At 49.1% G+C, this 18,835-nt stretch overlaps 1 protein-coding gene and 1 long non-coding RNA gene across 27 annotated transcripts in view; one reads left to right on the top strand and one right to left on the bottom strand.

Annotated features, from left to right (window-relative positions):
• The window catches only part of CCDC57 (coiled-coil domain containing 57), a 110,495-nt gene extending 94,022 nt beyond the window's left edge, over window positions 1-16,473 (bottom strand). For 10 of the 26 annotated variants that reach the window (XR_015147358.1, XR_015147357.1, XR_015147354.1 and 7 more), the window contains exons 1-2: window positions 7,444-7,639; window positions 2,406-2,820 (exon numbers count right to left, since the gene is read on the bottom strand). Coding sequence is in view for 15 of the 26 variants with exons in the window: in XM_086356718.1 (XP_086212844.1) it covers window positions 2,406-2,820; window positions 7,444-7,534 (506 nt within the window). In the remaining 11 variants the exon portion in view is untranslated. The other 16 variants (XR_015147363.1, XR_015147362.1, XR_015147361.1 and 13 more) reach the window with 8 other exon arrangements.
• On the top strand, window positions 7,885-9,153 carry LOC147351275 (uncharacterized). The gene is made up of 2 exons (XR_015147364.1): window positions 7,885-8,049; window positions 8,626-9,153. It is a non-coding gene; the product is annotated as an uncharacterized LOC147351275 (long non-coding RNA).
• Window positions 16,474-18,835: the final 2,362 nt, after the last annotated feature.

Genomic DNA, 18,835 nt, shown 5'->3' on the forward strand with positions numbered 1-18,835 from the left:
TTGAATCTGTAGATAGCTTTGAGTGGTATAGTCATTTTCATAATATTGACTCTTCCAATCCAAGAACATGGTATATCTCTCCATCTGTTTGTGTCATCTTTGAATTCTTTAATCACTATCTTGTAGTTTAGTACATATGGGTCTTTTGCCTCCTTAGGTAGGTTGATTCTGAGATATTTTCTTCTTTTTGTTGCAACAGTAAATGGGATTATTTCCTTGATTTTTCTTTCTGATCTTTTGTTGTTAGTGTATAAGAATGCAAAAGGTTATAGAGTATTAATTTTGTATTCTGCAACTTTATTAAATTCATTGATTAGCTATTAGTAGTTTCCTGGTGGCATCTTTAGGATTTTCTATGTAGAGTATTGGGTTTCACTCGTAGCTCAGTTGGTAAAGAATCTGCTTGCAGTGCAGGAGACCCCGGTTCAATTCCTGGGTCGGGAAGATCCCCTGGAGAAGGAAATGGCAATCCACTCCAGTATTCTTGCCTGGAGAATCCCATGGACAGAAAAGCCTGGCGGGCTACAGTCCATGGGGTCGCAAGAGTCGGACACGACTTAGCGACTAAACTGCTGCTACTACTATGTAGAGTATCATGTCATCTGCAGACAGTGACAGTTTAATTTCTTCTTTTCCAATTTGGATTCCTTTTATTTCTTTTTCTTCTCTGATTACCATGGCCAGGACTTTCAAAACTATTTTGAATAATAGTGGCAAGAGAAACCATAAACAAGGTGAAAAGACTACCCTCAGAATGGGAGCCAGTATTTACAAACAAAGCAACTGACAAAATATTAGTCTCCAAAATACACAAATAGTTCATGCAGCTCAGAAATCAAAAATAAATGGCAGAAGACTTAAATAGACATTTCCCCAAAGAAGACACACAAGTGACCAACAAACACATGAAGAAAAGATGTTAAAAAATCTCTAATTATTAGAAAAATGCAAATCAAAACTACGATGAGGTATCACTTCACACTGGTCAGAAGACCATCATCAAAAATCCATGACAATAAATGCTGGAGAGGGTATGAAGAAAAGGGAACCTTCCTGAACTGTTGGGGGAAATGTAAATTAATATAGCCACTACGGAGAACAATATGGAGATTCCTTAAGAAACTAAAAATAGAACTACCATATGGCCCAGCAATCTCACTACTGGGCATATACCCAGAGAAAAACATAATTCAAAAAAGACACATGCACCCCAATGTTCATTGCAATACTATTTACAATAGTCAGGACACAGAAGCAACCTAAATGTCCTTCAACAGAGGAAGGGGCAGAGACTTTGCTGGTGGTCCAGTGATGAAGACTCCACGCTTCCAATGCAGGGGGTGCGGGTTCAATCCCTGATTGGGGAACTAAAGTTCCACAATGCTGCATGGTGCAGCTAAAAAGTAAAAAAGTTTTAAAACGACAAAAAACCAACCAAGCAAAAAAACTCCAGAGAAACAGATAAAGAAGTGGTACGTATATACAGTGTAATATTACTCAGCCATAAAAATGAATGACATTGGGTCATTTGTAGAGACGTGGATGGACCTAGGGACTGTAACACAGAGTGAAATAAGTCAGAAACGGGAAGGCAAGTAACATATATTAACATTATATGTGGAATCTAGAAAAATGGTAAAAATGATTTTATTTGCAAAGCTGAAATAGAGACACAGACGTAGAGAACAAACATATGAATGCCAAGGAGGAAAGCTGAGGGAGCAGGGTGAATTGGGAGACTGGGATTGCTGTATATACACTACTGATACTATGTATAAGATATCTAGTGAGAGCCTACTGTATAACACAGGGAACCCTACTCAGAGCTCTGTGGTACCCTAAACGGGAAGGAAATTTAAAAAATTATATGTATATACACACACACACGTATTCACTTTGCTGTACAGTAGAAACTAACACTGTAAAACAACTATACTACAATAAAATTTTTTTAATGTTTTATTTTTGTTTTTTATGTATTATTTGTGTGGAAAGTACTATAAACCAATTACAGTACTCAGAGCCCACCTCAGATCCCCACCTAAGTGCCTGCTGCCACCAAGGCAGGAGGATGCTCTGACGAGTTACCAGCTGTACCTGGACTAACTTTGTCGGACTTACAAACAGGCCCTCAGAACAGAGTATCATTCATATGTAGGGGACTTACTGTAATTATAAGCTCAAATATGTTTTATTACAATAATTCAGATTTGTAACTCATGGAAAAAATTTCAAATAGTTAAACCAATCTCCACTAATTTCAGCTGCACTGGGACCCAGAAAAAAACATCCAGGTATGGCCTTGCCTGCCTTCCTGTGACAAACACTGAGCAGGTGGGAGCCGGGCAGCCCTGTGGGGAAGGAGGCCCATGGAGGGCAGGGGCGTGGGGTCCGCTGGCCCTCACCTGTGGACCCGCTCCAGCTCCAGGCGGTGTTCCTGCAGCCTCTGCTGGTACTGCTGCTGCAGGTCCTCCAGCCGCTGGGCCTCACTGGCCAGCGCCTGCTTCAGCTTGGCCACCTCGATCTTGAGCTCGCTCACCTCGGCCTGCCTGGCCTCCTCCAGCCCTCGGGCCTGGGCGAACGCGGCATCGTAACGCTCCAGCTCCCGGTCCCGCTCCTCCAGCACCTGCAGGTTGTAGATGAAGTCCTCCCGCAGGTGCCGCAGCTTCCCCTGAGCCTCCTCCAGTCGGCGCTGTGTGTCCTGCAGGGCCACCTCCTGCATTTGGGTGCGCTGGGCCTGCAGCGCTCGCCACTCCTCCTCCTTGCGAGCCAGCAGGGCGTTCAGGTCCTGCTCTGAGGGTGGGGGCATCATGTCAGCAACTGCAGCAAAGAGAAGGCGGGCACTGGGTTCACTGCTAGGAAACCTGTGCTCCACAACGCCCACCTCAGATCCCCACCTTAGTGCCTGCTGCCACTAAGGCAGGAGGATGCTCTGACTAGCTACCAGCCGTCTGGTCACACCCTGAATTCTGGAGAGCCAAAGGCAGCTCCCTTAGGGTCCAGCAGGGCAAGGGCACACAGACCCAGACTCCAAAGGCCCTTTCTACCCTCTCCTCACCCTGCAGCAGAGGGAACACACAGGAAGTGCAGGATCACAGAGGGAAGAGAAGGAAAGACGGGGAATGTTGTTTGCTCACTTAGAGGTGCTACTGCTGCTGCTGCTACTGCTAAGTCACTTCAGTCGTGTCCAACTCTGTGCGACCCCATAGACTCTGCCGTCCCTGGGATTCTCCAGGCAAGAACACTGGAGTGGGTTGCCATTTCCAGTTTCATGAAGTGCTCTGTTTTGCAAATGAAAACCCAAGGCTGCTCCAGCCAGTCCCATGTGGCTCCGGAAAGCCAGTGCCCCATTCCCACCCCCATGCTCTACTCCTGGAGCTGGAATGAAGCTCTGGAGATCCACCATCCAGGAGCATACTCTTCTGCTCTTGGGTCCAATCTATCGTGCACAGACACGTTTTTAAAAACACAATGAAGTGCTAGGAAAAAAAGGGAAAAAAATACATAATACACCACTCCAATTTTTTAATAGATTCAACAGCATAAAACCACTCTGTCAAATTTCCAACAAGTGTCTGGAGATCTGTTGCTTCCCATGTCCACTGAGGATGCCCACACGTGGGGCAGGGCTGCCGAGAGTTGCTCCCCACCCGGGCACCTCCATGACTGTCCTGGTCCCAGCACCGGCGGAGATGGGGTGGATTGTCACGTGCAAAACCGCTTGTGGGGGCGTGGAGTGGGGATGGAGTGGGAGTGATATCTCCCTGGTTGATTTATGCAGCGAGTCTGAGGCCATGGGTCACGCTCCACCAGCTACACAGCAGGCCCAGAGGGATGCAGGCTGGCCCAGGTGCCATGAGCATCTTCTGGGACAGAGGGTGGAATGTGAGTGATGCCTGGCTCTGTGAGGGCTTTTCCAGGAAGGCCAGGTGGGGTCTGAGACAGGCATCTGGCCGTAACTTCTGTGTATCACTGTCCTCAAAGCATCTGAAATGTCTGATTCACTTTGAGAGGGTCTTTTTTTGAGATGAAAAGACATAGGGTCCCAGGCCATCTCAACCCACAGGGTCAATACACATTCACAGAACTCCTCCTGACAGAGGGAAATTTCTAACAGGAACAGGATTTCAGGGGCCTGTGAAGACACCCTGTGGGTTGTGAAGGTTCCATGTAGCCCCTCCCCTGAGGGGTACCAGCAGCATCAATATTGGTCTCCCTTGGTCAAAGTAAAGTAAATATCCACGGGCAAACTCAGAAACAAGAACAAGAGAACCTGAGGGTCTTTTTTTGTTTGTTTTTTTTAAGCATTACATTGACAGTAAACACTCCCTGAACCAGAAAGAACACTACTTTTTTCAGAGACATGAAGTTCATTTCACTCCTGAAATTACTAACAAAAACCAACAACAGTTCTACCATGAACCCTTACTTTCCAAAACTCAGTGGAGGTAAGAAATGGACAAACTTTTCATGTTGTTCAAGGCTTTGATGGCATCGGGTTTCTTGTGATGGAGTGCTTTGAGGGGCCTCAACTCAGACCCCTGCAGAGCTGCTGCCCCCAGCACCGCAGAAGCAGACAGTCCTGTATCCTCAGACAGCCCTGTGTCCTCAGACAGCCCAAGCCTTGCCTAGTTGATGAGTTGGGAACTCTTTGCCCTGTGAAAGGTGATCACTAATGGTACAACACATAAAACTCTAGAGGAAGACAACAAAAAAACAAAAAACAAGTCCATACATACCCCACCAAAAAATTATCTATTGTAATCAAAATTATTACTATAACATCCTGGTAGCAATATGAAAAAACAAAGTAGAGGAGAAATTGTCAGAATGGTCTGGGTTTCTATTTGCAGACTCCCAAAATATTCCGTCAGGACTAAACAAACTGTAAGGGTGTGTTTTCTGGAAGATGTGTGCTGTGTGCTGGGCTACCCCAGCGGACAGTGGGAAAATGAAACAAGCTTTCTAGACATTTGTTTCTCTGAGCTGAGCACAGTAGTGGTCAGAACACAGAAAAATAAAATAAGAAAACACAACATGAAGCACATTGGATTGGGCAATAACAGCCGGGTAATTACTAAGTACTAAGGGCGGCTTGTTAGAAGGCAAAGCACAAAGGAAGACAGGACCCATCATGGGATTTGCATCTTCCATGTGGAAAAAGTACGGCGATCTCCTGGGCGAAGCCACTGGCATTTACAGATCTAGGCAAATTCCTTATGTAGTTCTTCCTGTAAGGGCAACGAACTGTGCAGGGCAGGGCCTGGCAAGCTTTGTTCCTTTTCGGGCCGGTAAGTAAATATTTGGGTCTTTGTGGGGCACAGGGTCTCTATGGAAATGCCTTAACTCTGCATGAAAGCAGCCAAAGAAGATAGAAAATGGTAGGCTGAGTTTGGCCCACAGGCCTGCTGTGCTGACCCCCTGAACCTTACACAGGAGATGCTCTCATCAGCAACTGTGTGACAAATACCATCATTTCTTAAGACTGGTCATTGCACCCCTAAATCCTCAGGGGTCCGAGATGAGCTCAATTCGGACACAAATATCCATCCACAACTCTTGCCTGGTGTCCACTGGGGGTGTGGGCCAGGCTCACGGAGGGGAAGAGATGCACGCACTTCCAGCCCAGCCAGTCTCAGGGTTACTCCACCAGAGAGGAGGCACAGAGGGGAGTCCCCGCCCCACCCCACAGGGAGAGGGCACAGGCACAAGAGTAACAGATGCAAACACTGGTCTTCATCCACGGTTCCTGGCATCAGGCTCCTAAAACCCTTATTTCCTAAATGACAGGAGCTAAACAGGTGTCTTTAGTTATACTGAGTTTTTGTTCCTAGTTTCTAAAAAAAACTCTGGGTGAAACGATGTCTCCCATTATTTATAACAAACCTCTTTCAACCACACCTGAGTCAGTTAATGATGTGAGTTTGGAAAGCCCTTGGATAACCAATGAATGAGGGCTGGTTGCCAGCGGAACTAACCACAGGATTAGAGGGTTGAAACTTGCAGTTCCACCTCCCAACCTTCAGGGAGCTGAGAGGAGCTGGAGGCTGAAATCAATTACCAATGGCTAATGGTTTAATCAGCCTGTATAATCTAGTCAGGATTGTCAAAATCCTGCCAGGTGGGCCTCCAACCCATGATTTGCACAAGACTGCCAAACAATCCGGAGAAGGTGATGGCACCCCACTCCAGTACTCTTGCCTGGAAAATCACATGGACGGAGGAGCCTGGTAGGCTGCAGTCCATGCGGTCGCTAGGAGTCAGACATGACTGAGCGACTTCACTTTCACTTTTCATTTTCATGCACTGGAGAAGGAAATGGCAACCCACTCCAGTGTTCTTGCCTGGAGAATCCCAGGGACGGGGGAGCCTGATGGGCTGCCGTCTATGGGGTCACATAGACGCGGACACGACTGAAGCGACTTAGCAGCAGCAGCAGCCAAACAACCTAGGCACAAGTGCGTTTCCTTAAAGGAGGTTACTCAACCAAAAGACATTTTCCAAACCCAAATACTCAAAACCCAAAACCTGTCTCTTTGCTGCAAAACAAAACTAAGCACCAAATCTCAGCAGCACCTTCCTGGGGAGATTCAGGGGCCAGTCCCTGGAAAAAAACAGACCAGGCAGCTGCTCAGACTTGTCCACAGTCTTTCAGGACCGGCAAGGGGCCGACTGCTGCTGCTGCCACTAAGTCACTTCAGTCGTGTCCGACTCTGTGTGACCCCAGAGATGGCAGCCCACCAGGCTCCACCATCCCTGGGATTCTCCAGGCAAGAACACTGGAGTGGGTTGCCATTTCCTTCTCCAATGCATGAAAGTGAAAAGTGAAAGTGAAGTCGCTCAGTTGCGTCCGACTCTCAGCGACCCCATGGAGCCTACCAGGGTCCTCCGTCCATGGGATTTTCCAGGCAAGAGTACTGGAGTGGGGTGCCACTGCCTTCTCCGAAGGGGGGATGCCGACTAGCCACAGGTAAAAAGTCCCTCTGGACTTAACCTCCTGGCTGGCAACTATATTCATTTTGCCCCCATACAACAAAACTCCCTTAGACAAAAAGGTTTGCAGTCTTTATTTGTAAGACAGTCAAGTGACCGATGGATTTCAAATCCACCCCCCCAGAGGCAAGCAGCTTGGGGTATTTATGAGATCAGGAATAAAGAAGCAGGGGAGTCAGAGGTGTGGGGAGCATGAGGAAAGGGGAAATGGGACTTCCCTGGTGGCCCAGTGGCTAAGACTCTGCACTCCCAATGTAGGGCGCCTGGGTTCAATCCTTGGTCAGGGAACTAGATTCTGCAATCAATGACTAAGACTCAGTGCAGTCAAGTAAGTCAATATTAAAAAGACCGGTAATCAATCTTCACAGTTATCCTAGTTATTATTATCCACAGTATCCTAGTTACACACTAGGATGTTCTCATAAGTTTATTTTAAATTCATTAACTCACGTGGCCGCATCAGGCTTAGTTGCGACACGCAGGGTACTTTACTGAGGGGTATGGGCATCTCTTGCGTTGTGGTGCGCGGGCTCCAGAGCATGTGGGCTCAGCAGTTCCAGGGACCAGGGCCCAGACCCTCAGGGAAGTCCCCCTCTGCACGTGTTGAGGGTGGGGTTTTTGACTCTACGATGTCAAAAAGTCACCAAACGGACATTCTTACTTGTCCTTTTGGAGGGTCAGCGATCTTATCCAGTCTTAACTGGCTCAGCTCAAACTAGATGCAGCTGGCTCCAAGTCCTGGAAAACAACTCAGGCAAACATTGTTTAGGTTACATGTTGCTGGCAGGATATCCAAGTCTTAAAACCACCTTGATCAGTGAAGGCAGGTGAACGGGCTTGACTAATTATTACGCATGTGTTCAAAAGCACCCATAAAAATCCCTGAACTACCAGATTCGGAGAGTCTCTAGGCTGGTGAAGGTGTGGAAACACGGAGGACAGTGTGCTGGGGGAGAGGGGGTGCGAGCTCCCAGCCCCTCCCGCCTACCTTGTCCTGTACGGCTCTTCCATCTGGCCGCTCAGAATTGTGTCCACTTACAATAAACTGGTGATCTAGTAAGTGAACACTTCCCAGAGTTCTGTGAGCTGCTCTGGGACATTACTGAACCTGAGGAGAGGGGTCCTGCCCTGATTCAGAGCAGCCGGGAGAAGCACAGACGACACCCTGGACTTGCCAGGGGCATCCTGTGGGGCCGGCACTAATCCCTGGCAGTCTGTGTGGAAACTGAATAAGAAGTCCACTAGGCGTGTGCTGATAACTGCGTGGCGGAGGAAGCACCCCTGACGAGGGGCATCAGGGAGGAAGCAGGCCTCTGAGAGCAGGGAGGGAGGAGGAAGCAAGTGTCCTGATAGCGCTATCCTAACCAGGGACGGGTGGCGGCCTCCCCCCAGGGCTCTGGAGCAGAGGGGAGCTCCGCTGGGCCGACCTTGGGCAGAGCTCCGGCCTCCACGCCCGCTCCTGCTAGGCAGTCTCAGCCTGCCCACAGGCACCTGACGGAGACCCCGGGGCCTGCCACCCTTGATTCTGTGTGCCCCTGCCCCCATGGCCCTCAGCTTGTCAATGGCACGCCCCCATCCAGCTGCCCAAGCCAAACGCCTGGAACTAGCCTGTATTCCTGCTCTCTCACCCAGGCCGCCCTTCAGCCGCCCTCGTCTCTCACCTGGAGCCTCGCTGACTCCAGACCCTGAACTGGCGCCTCTGCTACACACCTGCCCTTTTACGGCCACCAAAGGGATGGGTTAAAAAAAAAAGCCTTCCCTCGCCACCACACCCACAAGGGCTTCCTGTTCCTCAGTCCCTGGATCACCACCCTTGGGGCTGGGAGGTGCCTAATCTTTCTTGTCAGTCAGCTGCCCCTCTGCCTGGAAACCAACATGTCGGCTCCTTCCTGTCACTGAGACCAACTCAAGTGTCGCTCCAGGAAGTCCTCCAAAACTGGTGCAAGGACGGAGCCCCATTCACATTCAAATTCTCCGCTTGGCGCTTGTCAGGAGCCGGCGGTTTACTGCTTATGTGTCATTCTTTCCTACACGTTCCACCTGGTATTCCATACTTGGAACTCCAGCACACAGGAGGCGCTCAAAAGTATGTACTAAATAACTAAATAGAAAAAAAACTATCCCAGGACAATCATAAACGTGGGGCTCTGGGGCTAGAGCAGAGGAACTGGGGGAAGGCAGATATCTCTGCTCCCTGGGGCCCTTCCAGACCCTTCTTCCTCCTCCTCCAAAGGCTTGGCTTCCTTAAAGTGCCCACAGCCCTGTGTGCTCCGCCACAGAGGACAGCCCTGCACCCACTGAGTTCGCCTGGCCCACCTCTGCCACCCCGTCCGCGGCTTCCCCCACTCCAACATACCCTAGCCCCCCACACTCTGATTGCCAGCCCTTCAGCTCCGGTCACTCTAGATCGACAATAACTTTAGCTTTACAGGTGTTACTGGAGGTATCAATGAACTACAGGAAAACCGACATTCACTTTAACAAGTTTTGAATTCAGTAAAAAACTGGAGTTACTGGCTTCAAATTCAGTCAGGTGCCAAGTATTTCTCCCACGCAGACAGCTGAGGGGATTCCCCGAGTATGTCCTGCCGTGTGTCCTGGGTACACTGTTCTGTTCCTGGCACACTGAAGCAGAGAACAAATGCTTGCTTCTATTCCATGCAGGATGTGTATCGCTGTAGCCAGAGAAACATGATATTAAGTACTGTAAAATTCGCACAGACATAGCAAACTTTCTTAAATCCATTCATTTATTCATTTAACAAGTATTTATTCAGCACTCACTACATGTCAGGAGCTGTTTCACCTGCTGGAGAAATAGGGGCCAGGTCCCCACCCCAAAGAGTTGTCATCCTTGCTGGGACAAGACAGAGATGCACAGAAACAAAGGGAGGAGGAGGTAACTTCTGGGAGTGGTTGGAGGCCCCAGCCTGCAGCAGGAAATGGCAGAAGTGGCTCTGCTTAGCCTTCAGGAGGTTCACATCCTGCTCAGCTGTGGCCCCTGCCCTGGTGCAGGGTGCCCAGGACCACTGGGAAACCAGGGTTCCGGCAGGTCAGGCTGGCCACCAAGCTCAGGCAAAGTTCAGTGAGATAACAAGGTGACTCGGTGACCTCTAAAATTTCAGGTTCACCCACACTAATTGGACATCTAATGGCTGGGCCCCCACAAACCCCAACATATGCACAAACCTGACTGCCTATGGTGGGGCTGTGTGAGTGCGAGCTGGTGGGTGGCCTAGCAAGTTCTGGGGTCTGGCACAGGACTCACTTGTCAACAGAAATCATGCATTCACAGGCCACCCACATACCTATGCACAATCACAGGCAAAGAATCAGTCTTTAAGCAAATATACAACTTTAAATGATACTGATGCTACTGTGATCATTGATGAAGTGCCCGTGAGTCATCACTATGGTTCTTTATGGAGACAGCAGGCCAAGGTCTGTGAGGTCAAAAGGGCTCCCTCTTCTAAGGACGCCTGTAGGCTTGCCTCTTAAATGCACAGATCGCACAGCCACCCATGGGAATTATGCTTCCAGTATAAAAATCTGATCATGTGATACTGTGCCCACGGCACATGGCCTTGTTGAAAAAAGAGTTCAACCTGTTTGGCACAGTATATGAAGACATCTAGGGGGCGTCTCTGGTGGCTGAGTGGTAAAGAATCCGCCTGCCAGTGCAAGAGACACGGGTACGATCCCTGATCTGGGAAGATCCCACATGCCTCTGAGCAACTAAGCCCGTGTGCCACAACTATCGAGTCTGTGCTCTAGAGCCAGCGAGTCACAACGGCTGAGCCCACATGCCGCAACTGATGAAGCCAGCATGTCCTAGAGCCCATCCTCCACAACAAGAGAAGCCACCGAAATGAGCAGCTCGCACACTGCAACTAGAGAGTTGCCCTGGCTCTCTGCAACCAGAGAAAAGCCCGCACAGCAGTGAAAACCCAGCACTGCCAAAAAATAAATAAAATCCCCAGAAAGAAACCAGCTTCTACTGTGCGCGCTCCACTGCACCCTGACATGCCCGGCGCTCGCGCTCCTTTCCTTCCCACTCCAACACAGACAGCCTGCCCTGCTTCCGTTATAAATCCTAAAAGCGCCGAGGCTGAGATTAACAGCTTTTATTAAACACCAGATTCAAAATCTGGACCCAATCTGTCTGTCAGCCAGCAGGCATCCCCAGCAAGCATCCAGTTTCCGGGAGGGACCAAACAAAACTGGGGAAACTGGTAGGTGGTAGGTGGGGAGCCCGCTGTCAACTCAGCTTGGCCCATAGCACTCACGGTCTTCAAAGAGAACCAGTGGGCTCAGCGGGACTATGCTAGGTCGTCTCATCACTCTGATGTTCTCATCTGTAAAATGCTGAGCTTTCTAAACTTCATTTTTGTTTTTTTAAATCTAAAGAAGAGTAATCTGTCAGTTCTAAAAGGCCCTTGGAAACCCCTGGGTTTTAGGAAGAGGGAAATTACTCCTCACGAAAGCCTTGGTTTCCCAAACATGGAAAATTTGCAGGCTGCAAACAGACACAAGCAGCAGAAGCCCCATCTGGAAGAACACCTCAGTCCTGAGTGAGCTGGAAGGCACCCCTGGTGCACTGACACCGCCAGACTACACAGTAGATAGTGGACAATGTGGAAGAGCTTGGGCACTCACTCACTCTCTTACCCCAAACCCAGCAGTGGTCTGCAGCGGTTGACCCTGACCGTGCAGGACCATCCTTGTCAGATCAAAGGGACCAGGAAGAAAAAGGCTCAGAAGTCGGCCTGCCCAGGCAGTGAGAGACTCCGAGGTGTCTCTTCACGGATAACAACAGGGAAAGGGCTGCGAGGAGGAAAGGCCAAGCATCTCCTGACAGCCAGTATCATACTTAAAAAGAGTTTGGGGCAAAGGATGAGTCCTAAGGAATTATGAAAAGGAGCTCCATGGAAGAGAAAAGGCTTTCCAAACCAAGTGGGCTCTGCAGAGGGGCCTGCCCTGCCCTGCTCTGCCCTGGCAGGGCCCCACCTCTCTGGCATGCTGTCTGTTGGGACTGCAAGCCAGATATATAGGGCAGGAGCCTGGGAAAATGATTCTGTCCTTGCCAATCTCAGCCCTTGCCAAGATGACCAAATCATTAGAGCAACGCATGTCCAAGTCAGAGAGGAACTCACAGGCTACCTGATTGCAGATATGACAATGGAACTGATCATACTTTTATTCACCTGACCAAAAACTCAGAGCAACTGTTTTAGAATAAACACTGACAAGTACTTAACTGAAAATACATTGCATGACCTCAATAAAACCTAAGCAGTTACCCAAAACGCCGTTTGTAAAGGCTCAAAGTCAGATACAGAATGTTGTCTTACTGGTGCTCTGTAAATATATTTAATAAGCTCAATCTATGAAACATGTTTGTGGGACTTGAAAGAAAGTCCAGAGACGGCTCATCTCTGTATTCGGGACAACGAACTCAAGGCTGGCACCCTCTGGAACCCCTGAGTGAACGAAGCTCAGTACAGGTGATCATTAAGGGGATCCAGAGGGTGAAAATTATGGGCCTGTGACTCCTGTCCTTCACGGACTGCCAAATAGTACCCACAACCATTTGTAAAACCTGAGGTGAGAGAAGAGCAGCAGATGGATCTTAATTCCATCACTGGAACTTGCTGGGGATGAGGGATACTGTTCAAGTGAGGCGAATATAGCGCTTTTTTTTATCCAAATTTACAGCTGCCAAATTCCTATGCCTCCCCCACCCCACCCAAAAAAGCAAATAAATGATAGGAGATAAGCGGAACAGTCTTGTAGTTAAGAGCTGATAATCTGCTCATACTTTTAGAACCACATAAATGTTTCATATACCAAGACTTAAAATCAATAAGGACTTGGGAATTCCCTGGCAGTCCAGTAGTCAGGACTCCGTGCTTTCACCGAGGGCCCAGGTTCAATCCCTGGTTGGGGAACTAAGATCCCACAAACTGCACAGCACGGGGGGTGGGGGTGGGGGGTGGAATCAATAAGGACTCAAAGTGAAATATAACCAGAAACAAATGAACCTAACTTTATTACAAATTAATAACATAAATACACTAAGGCAACTTTGTAAAATAGATTTTGACTATATATTTAAAGAAAAAATAAAAAACAATCACATGCAAATATCATACTCTACTTAAGTAGGTTTGTTTTTCACAGAAATATGGCTTGGCAATACTGAAACTAGTCTAGGACTGAGCAAAAAGGCAAACACGCTGAGGACAATAGGGCTTCCCTGTGGCTCAGCAGTAAAGAATCCACCTGCCAGTGCAGGAGATGTAGGTTCGATCCCTGGGTCGAGAAGATCCCCTGGAGAAGGAAATGGCAACTCACTCTAGTATTCTTGCCTGGAGAACTCCATGGACAGAGCAGCCTGGTGGGCTATAGTCTCTGGGGTTGCAAAGAGTCAGACATGATTGGGGGACAAAGACCAGACCAGACTGAGACAACGGGAGCCAGAGTTAGAGAGCAAAAAGGAATGTATTAATAGAAAGAACCCTGTGGTGACTGATTGAAATTGGAGGTATAACCTCAGTTTTTAATATATATACAGATATAGAAATAGATACAGATGTATAGGGTATACACAAATTTATGTTTCCTAGTACTACCCATTGAGAAAGCCAAGAAGTAATAATCCTCCAGTAGCAATGAGCATACCTCCAAAGATCTTGGTTTCTAAAAAAAAAAATCTTCTAAATTAAAAGGAACCAACACTCCTTAGAGAAATTTCTGATTCCAGGTTAGGTCAAGGAAAGCACAAGATTGAGTCCAGAATATCCTATGGTACGAGAAAATAAGGAAGTGCTCAAAATGTTGGGGATAGGCTAAAAAGGACACGGAAGCCAACCTGAATGGGCCCAATCTGCACAACAGAGCAACAGAATAAATGACAGTAATGGATTTCTGTGTGTGCACACTCAGTCTTGTGTGATTCTTTGCAACCCCATCGACTGTAGCTGGCCAGGGTCCTCTGTCCATGGAATTTTCCGGGCAAGAATACTGGAGTGGGTTGCCATTTCCTGCTCCAGGCGATCTTCCTGACCCAGGGATTGAACCCCCATCTCTCGAGTCTCATGCATTGGCAGGCAGATTCTTTACCAGAGTCACCTTGGAAGCCCTTAGTAATGGTCTACAACCTATGAAATAAAATTAAAATGTCCACGCCAAGATAAATAACTGAATAAATTAAAATATGGAAGGTTCTTCCTTACAGTAGAATTCCAACTTAAAAGTAAAAATAATGGAAATGAAAAAATCACTCTGTGGCAAAAGCAACACTTACAATTGTTTCAGAAAATGCTCACTTCTGTATGCTAAAATTAGTGATTTTAAACAATATATTTACACACTTTCAAAGTAACTAACTCCCCACGGGAAAAATGGTAATTCAATGATGGAAACACCTTGTAGATATCTCCTAACACAAATGACCGAAGTTAGTATCAGCAGTAATGGGACAAATCGACACTATACCACTCCTGATGCAGAGAAAAACACAATTTCACAGGTAAGGTTCTTCTTACCAAAAATGCACAACTTAAAAGTAATCATAAGGGAACATCAGATAAACCCAAACTGAGGGGCATTCTACAAAATAATTGACTCATAAAAGTCAAGGAATGACTGAGGAAGTGCTCCAGATTAAAGAATAAGAAAGAAAACACAGACGGTCCTGGATTGGATCTTGTAAAAGAGAAAAGTCATCCGTGGGATAATTGCTGAGTCTGAATAAATCCTGTACATTAGATCATGGTTTTGTATGAGTTAAGTTTCCTCAGTTTGATAAAAAGAACTATTTCTGCTTTATTGACTATACCAAAGCCTCTTTGACTGTGTGGATCACAATAAACTGTGGAAAATTCTGAAAGAGATGGGAATACCAGACCACTTGATCTGCCTCTTGAGAAATCTGTATGCAGGTCAGGAAGCAACAGTTAGAACTGGACATGGAACAAAAGACTGGTTCCAAATAGGAAAAGGAGCACGTCAAGGCTGTATATTATTACCCTGTTTATTTAACTTACATGCAGAGTACATCATGAGAAACACTGGACTGGAAGAAACACAAGCTGGAATCAAGATTGCCGGGAGAAACATCAATAACCTCAGATATGCAGATGACACCACCCTTATGGCAGAAAGTGAAGAGGAACTCAAAAGCCTCTTGATGAAAGTGAAAGTGGAGAGTGAAAAAGTTGGCTTAAAGCTCAACATTCAGAAAACGAAGATCATGGCATCCGGTCCCACCACTTCATGGGAAATAGATGGGGAAACAGTGGAAACAGTGTCAGACTTTTATTTTGGGGGGCTCCAAAATCACTGCAGATAGTGACTGCAGCCATGAAATTAAAAGACGCTTACTCCTTGGAAGGAAAGTTATGACCAACCTAGATAGCATATTCAAAAGCAGAGACATTACTTTGCCAACAAAGGTCCGTTTAGTCAAGGCTATGGTTTTTCCTGTGGTCATGTATGGATGTGAGAGTTGGACTGCGAAGAAGGCTGGGCGCCGAAGATTGATGCTTTTGAACTGTGGTGTTGGAGAAGACTCTTGAGAGTCCCTTGGACTGCAAGGAGATCCAACCAGTCCATTCTGAAGGAGATCAGCCCTGGGATTTCTTTGGAAGGAATGATACTAAAGCTGAAACTCCAGTACTTTGGCCACCTACTGCTAAGAGTCGACTCACTGGAAAAGACTCTGATGCTGGGACGGATTGGGGGCAGGAGGAGAAGGAGACGACAGAGGATGAGATGGCTGGATGGCCATGAGTCTGAGTGAACTCCGGGAGTTCGTGATGCGTGCTGCGATTCATGGGGTTGCAAAGCGTCGGACATGACTGAGCGACTGAACTGAACTGAACTGAACATACGAGATTAACATTTGGGGACACCTCGGTAAAAGTACCGAGGCAATCTTTATCCTTCTTCTGCAACTCTTTTGTAAATCTCAATTTTTTTTCTTTAGTTTTTCTGGACCAGGCTGCCTGGGTCTGAACCTGTCCTCACTGGCTGTGGAACCGGTAAACTCTCCCATCTCTGCAGCGCCCACCACTTCAGATTCCTGAAGGGGTCGAGTAACAACGCAGAGCACTCAAAGTGTGGCGCCAGCGAACGCCCAGCCTTCCCACCCCGCCTGCGACACGGGCGCTGCAGAGAAGAGCCCGGGCGGGCTCTGTGTACCGGGCTCCGCGGGCCCGGCACCGCTCTCGTGCCCACAGCCCTGCAGGGTGGCCCCAAGGGAGTGCGCGGCGTCTGGCAGGACTTGGACGTCTCGGGTTTTTCCAAGAAAAGAGTCGACGCCCGTGAAAAGCGACCCAAAGGGCCACACCTTCTGGCGTCGCGGGCCCCTGGGGCCCCTCGGCGCCCCGCCGCGTCGCCCCCGCGCCCGCGCCTCACCTGGAACGCTGGCCCCGAGCAGCCTTTTGTCCCTCCGCGATGCCATGGTAACCTGAGTCTGTCAGCCGCCGTCCGGGCGCTCTCGGTCCAGCGCTCGGGTTCCGCCGGTCGGAAACGGGAACCCTGACATCTGGTTCCGGATTCTTCGCGCCCCGCCGGCGCGCAGGTAGGTACACCAGAGCGAGGAAGACTCGACCATTGGATGGCAGGTGGCCGGGTTTCGAGATCCCGCCGGTCTCGTAGCCCCGAGGCTGTTGGCGGCTCTGACGGGTCGGGGTGGGGCCTACAGGGAGCTGTACCTGGGAGGGGAGGGGCCCAGGCTGCACGTGGGCGTGGAGCGGAGTGAAAGTCCGAGACCACGAGAACTGCGTCTTCACTCGTGGATCCTCCGGCAGTGAAACAGGCAGACACTGCGAGGGGGCCCCGGGAGAGGCGGGCAAGCAGTGAGCTCTGCGTGTCCGGGAAGAGTGGGGCTCAGCATGGCAGGATGGCCTTTCTGGCCAGCGCCCTTGTTCTGGGCGCTGTTGCACCGTGTGCTTGGCTTATGAAAATTCGTGTTTGTGTGCACTCATAACTTGTGTGCTTTGGTGCTTGTGTGTCCAGTTACGAGTTAAAAAAAAAAATACCACCTCACAGAGGCAACGAGCAAACCATTATGTCAAAGCCCCCATCCTTAGAGACCCTCTTCCCCAGTATCTGAAGGTCTACTGGAGCTGAAGAGGACCAGCTGTCCGAACAAATGGAGACACCCATGTTCAGCCTGCCTGGCCAATCGCACTGTGGAGCTCCAGGAAGTAATGGGCGCAGAGGCAGTGGTGGCAGCAGAGAGGGGGACATAGTCTTTGGTCCAGCCTCTCCTCTCCATCTGTGTTTTCTCCACCTTGATGGCATTCTAGCTGCACAGGGCCAGTCCTCAAGCTGTTCCTGCCAGACATCTCAACACAGTTAATAGTAAGAAAGGCTCTGCTTTAAGAGGCAGCTCTTAGAGGGAGGTCTGGGGTTATTAAACATCAGGCAGATCAATAATTCAAGCCTCCTGGAAAATGGAAGATGTGATCCTATCAGTGCACAGAAACCATGTGAAAATAGCCCTGCCTTCCTGCCTGGGGAAGCCATAGAGGATCCGCATGACTTTCAACCTATATCCCATAGGCCCTGGGCAGCATCACTGCCCCCAGCCCAGCTTCAAAGGGCAGTCTGGCTTTAAACCCCAGGCCCACTCCTCTTGTTACAGTTTTCTGGGACTCTGTTTGCTCTTCTCCATAACGTAGAAATAATGCCTTCCATTCCCCGTGGATTTGAGGATCAGAAACAACATATGAACTACATGGGTGCTGGGTCAGCCCCAGTGAAGGGCCCCTGGGGTGTGTGTGTATGTGTAAACCAAAAAGGCCAAGAGGATACACACTCTGAATAAAAATAAATCCTAACAACAAATAGGAGCTCTGCACCTCACCATCCACGTTCTGAAACTTGACCAACCCCACCATGACCCTCTCCCTCCAATTACCCCGACACTAACCCTAACCTGAGCCCTGACCTTGACCTTAACTCTGTGACTTCACCAACACGAATTCTACCCCCTAACCCTGACCCACCCAACCATAACCCTGTCCCTGCAATAAACCCCACCCTGACCCTGACCCTGGGCACTAACCCTAAGGGTAGCCCTCGATTCCTATGGTGGGGCCAGCTCCTACCACTTCAATCGCCCAATATCCCAGAACCTCTGATTCCCTCACTTGAGCCCCAGATAAGGCTTCTGGGGTGCTGGGCCCAGAGAGGGATGGTACTCCCCTGCTCCTGCACATCACGCCACCCCAAGAATGATGGAGGCCGGCGGTGGGCCCTCACCACCCTGGAAAGGGCCTTGTCACTCCTGGTGGGCCCACAGCCCCACTAGGGTCTGCAACTTTGTCCACTTGGGCTCTGGAGCTCAGCCCCTTAACTGTGCCCCGTGTCCAGGAGCTCAGTAGACACTCATGGAAGGGGAGAAGGGACATACTGGTCACTCTCTACCCAGCTCCCTGCCCAATCTTCCCACAGGTCAGGCCAGACCCAACATCCTCCAAGTCTGTCTCCCCCGACCTGCTCACCATCCTGCCGGTCAGACCAGACCCCCTCTTCCACCCAGAATGCCCTCTGCCCACCCTGTAAGGCAGGTGACTCTTCAGCCAGCCTGCTGCGTCCGAACTGTAACCAGTGTGACGGACCATGTGTCTGTCCTGGGGCCGCATAGTGACCACAAACTGGGGGCGTGAGACAACAGTTCTGGAGGCCACAAGCCCAAATCAAGGTGTCCGCAGGGCTTTTCTCCCTCCAAAGGCCCTGGATAGAATCCTGACCCACCCTTTCCAGCTTCAGGTATCTAGTGGCGATCTCCTTGGTGCCCCTCAGCCCATTGGTACATCACTCCACTCTC

The sequence above is a fragment of the Bos grunniens genome, chromosome 19 (genome assembly GCF_055505025.1).
Source record: "Bos grunniens cultivar Pamir isolate PY7600 chromosome 19, Bosgru_T2T1.0, whole genome shotgun sequence".
Classification (NCBI taxonomy): domain Eukaryota; kingdom Metazoa; phylum Chordata; class Mammalia; order Artiodactyla; family Bovidae; genus Bos; species Bos grunniens.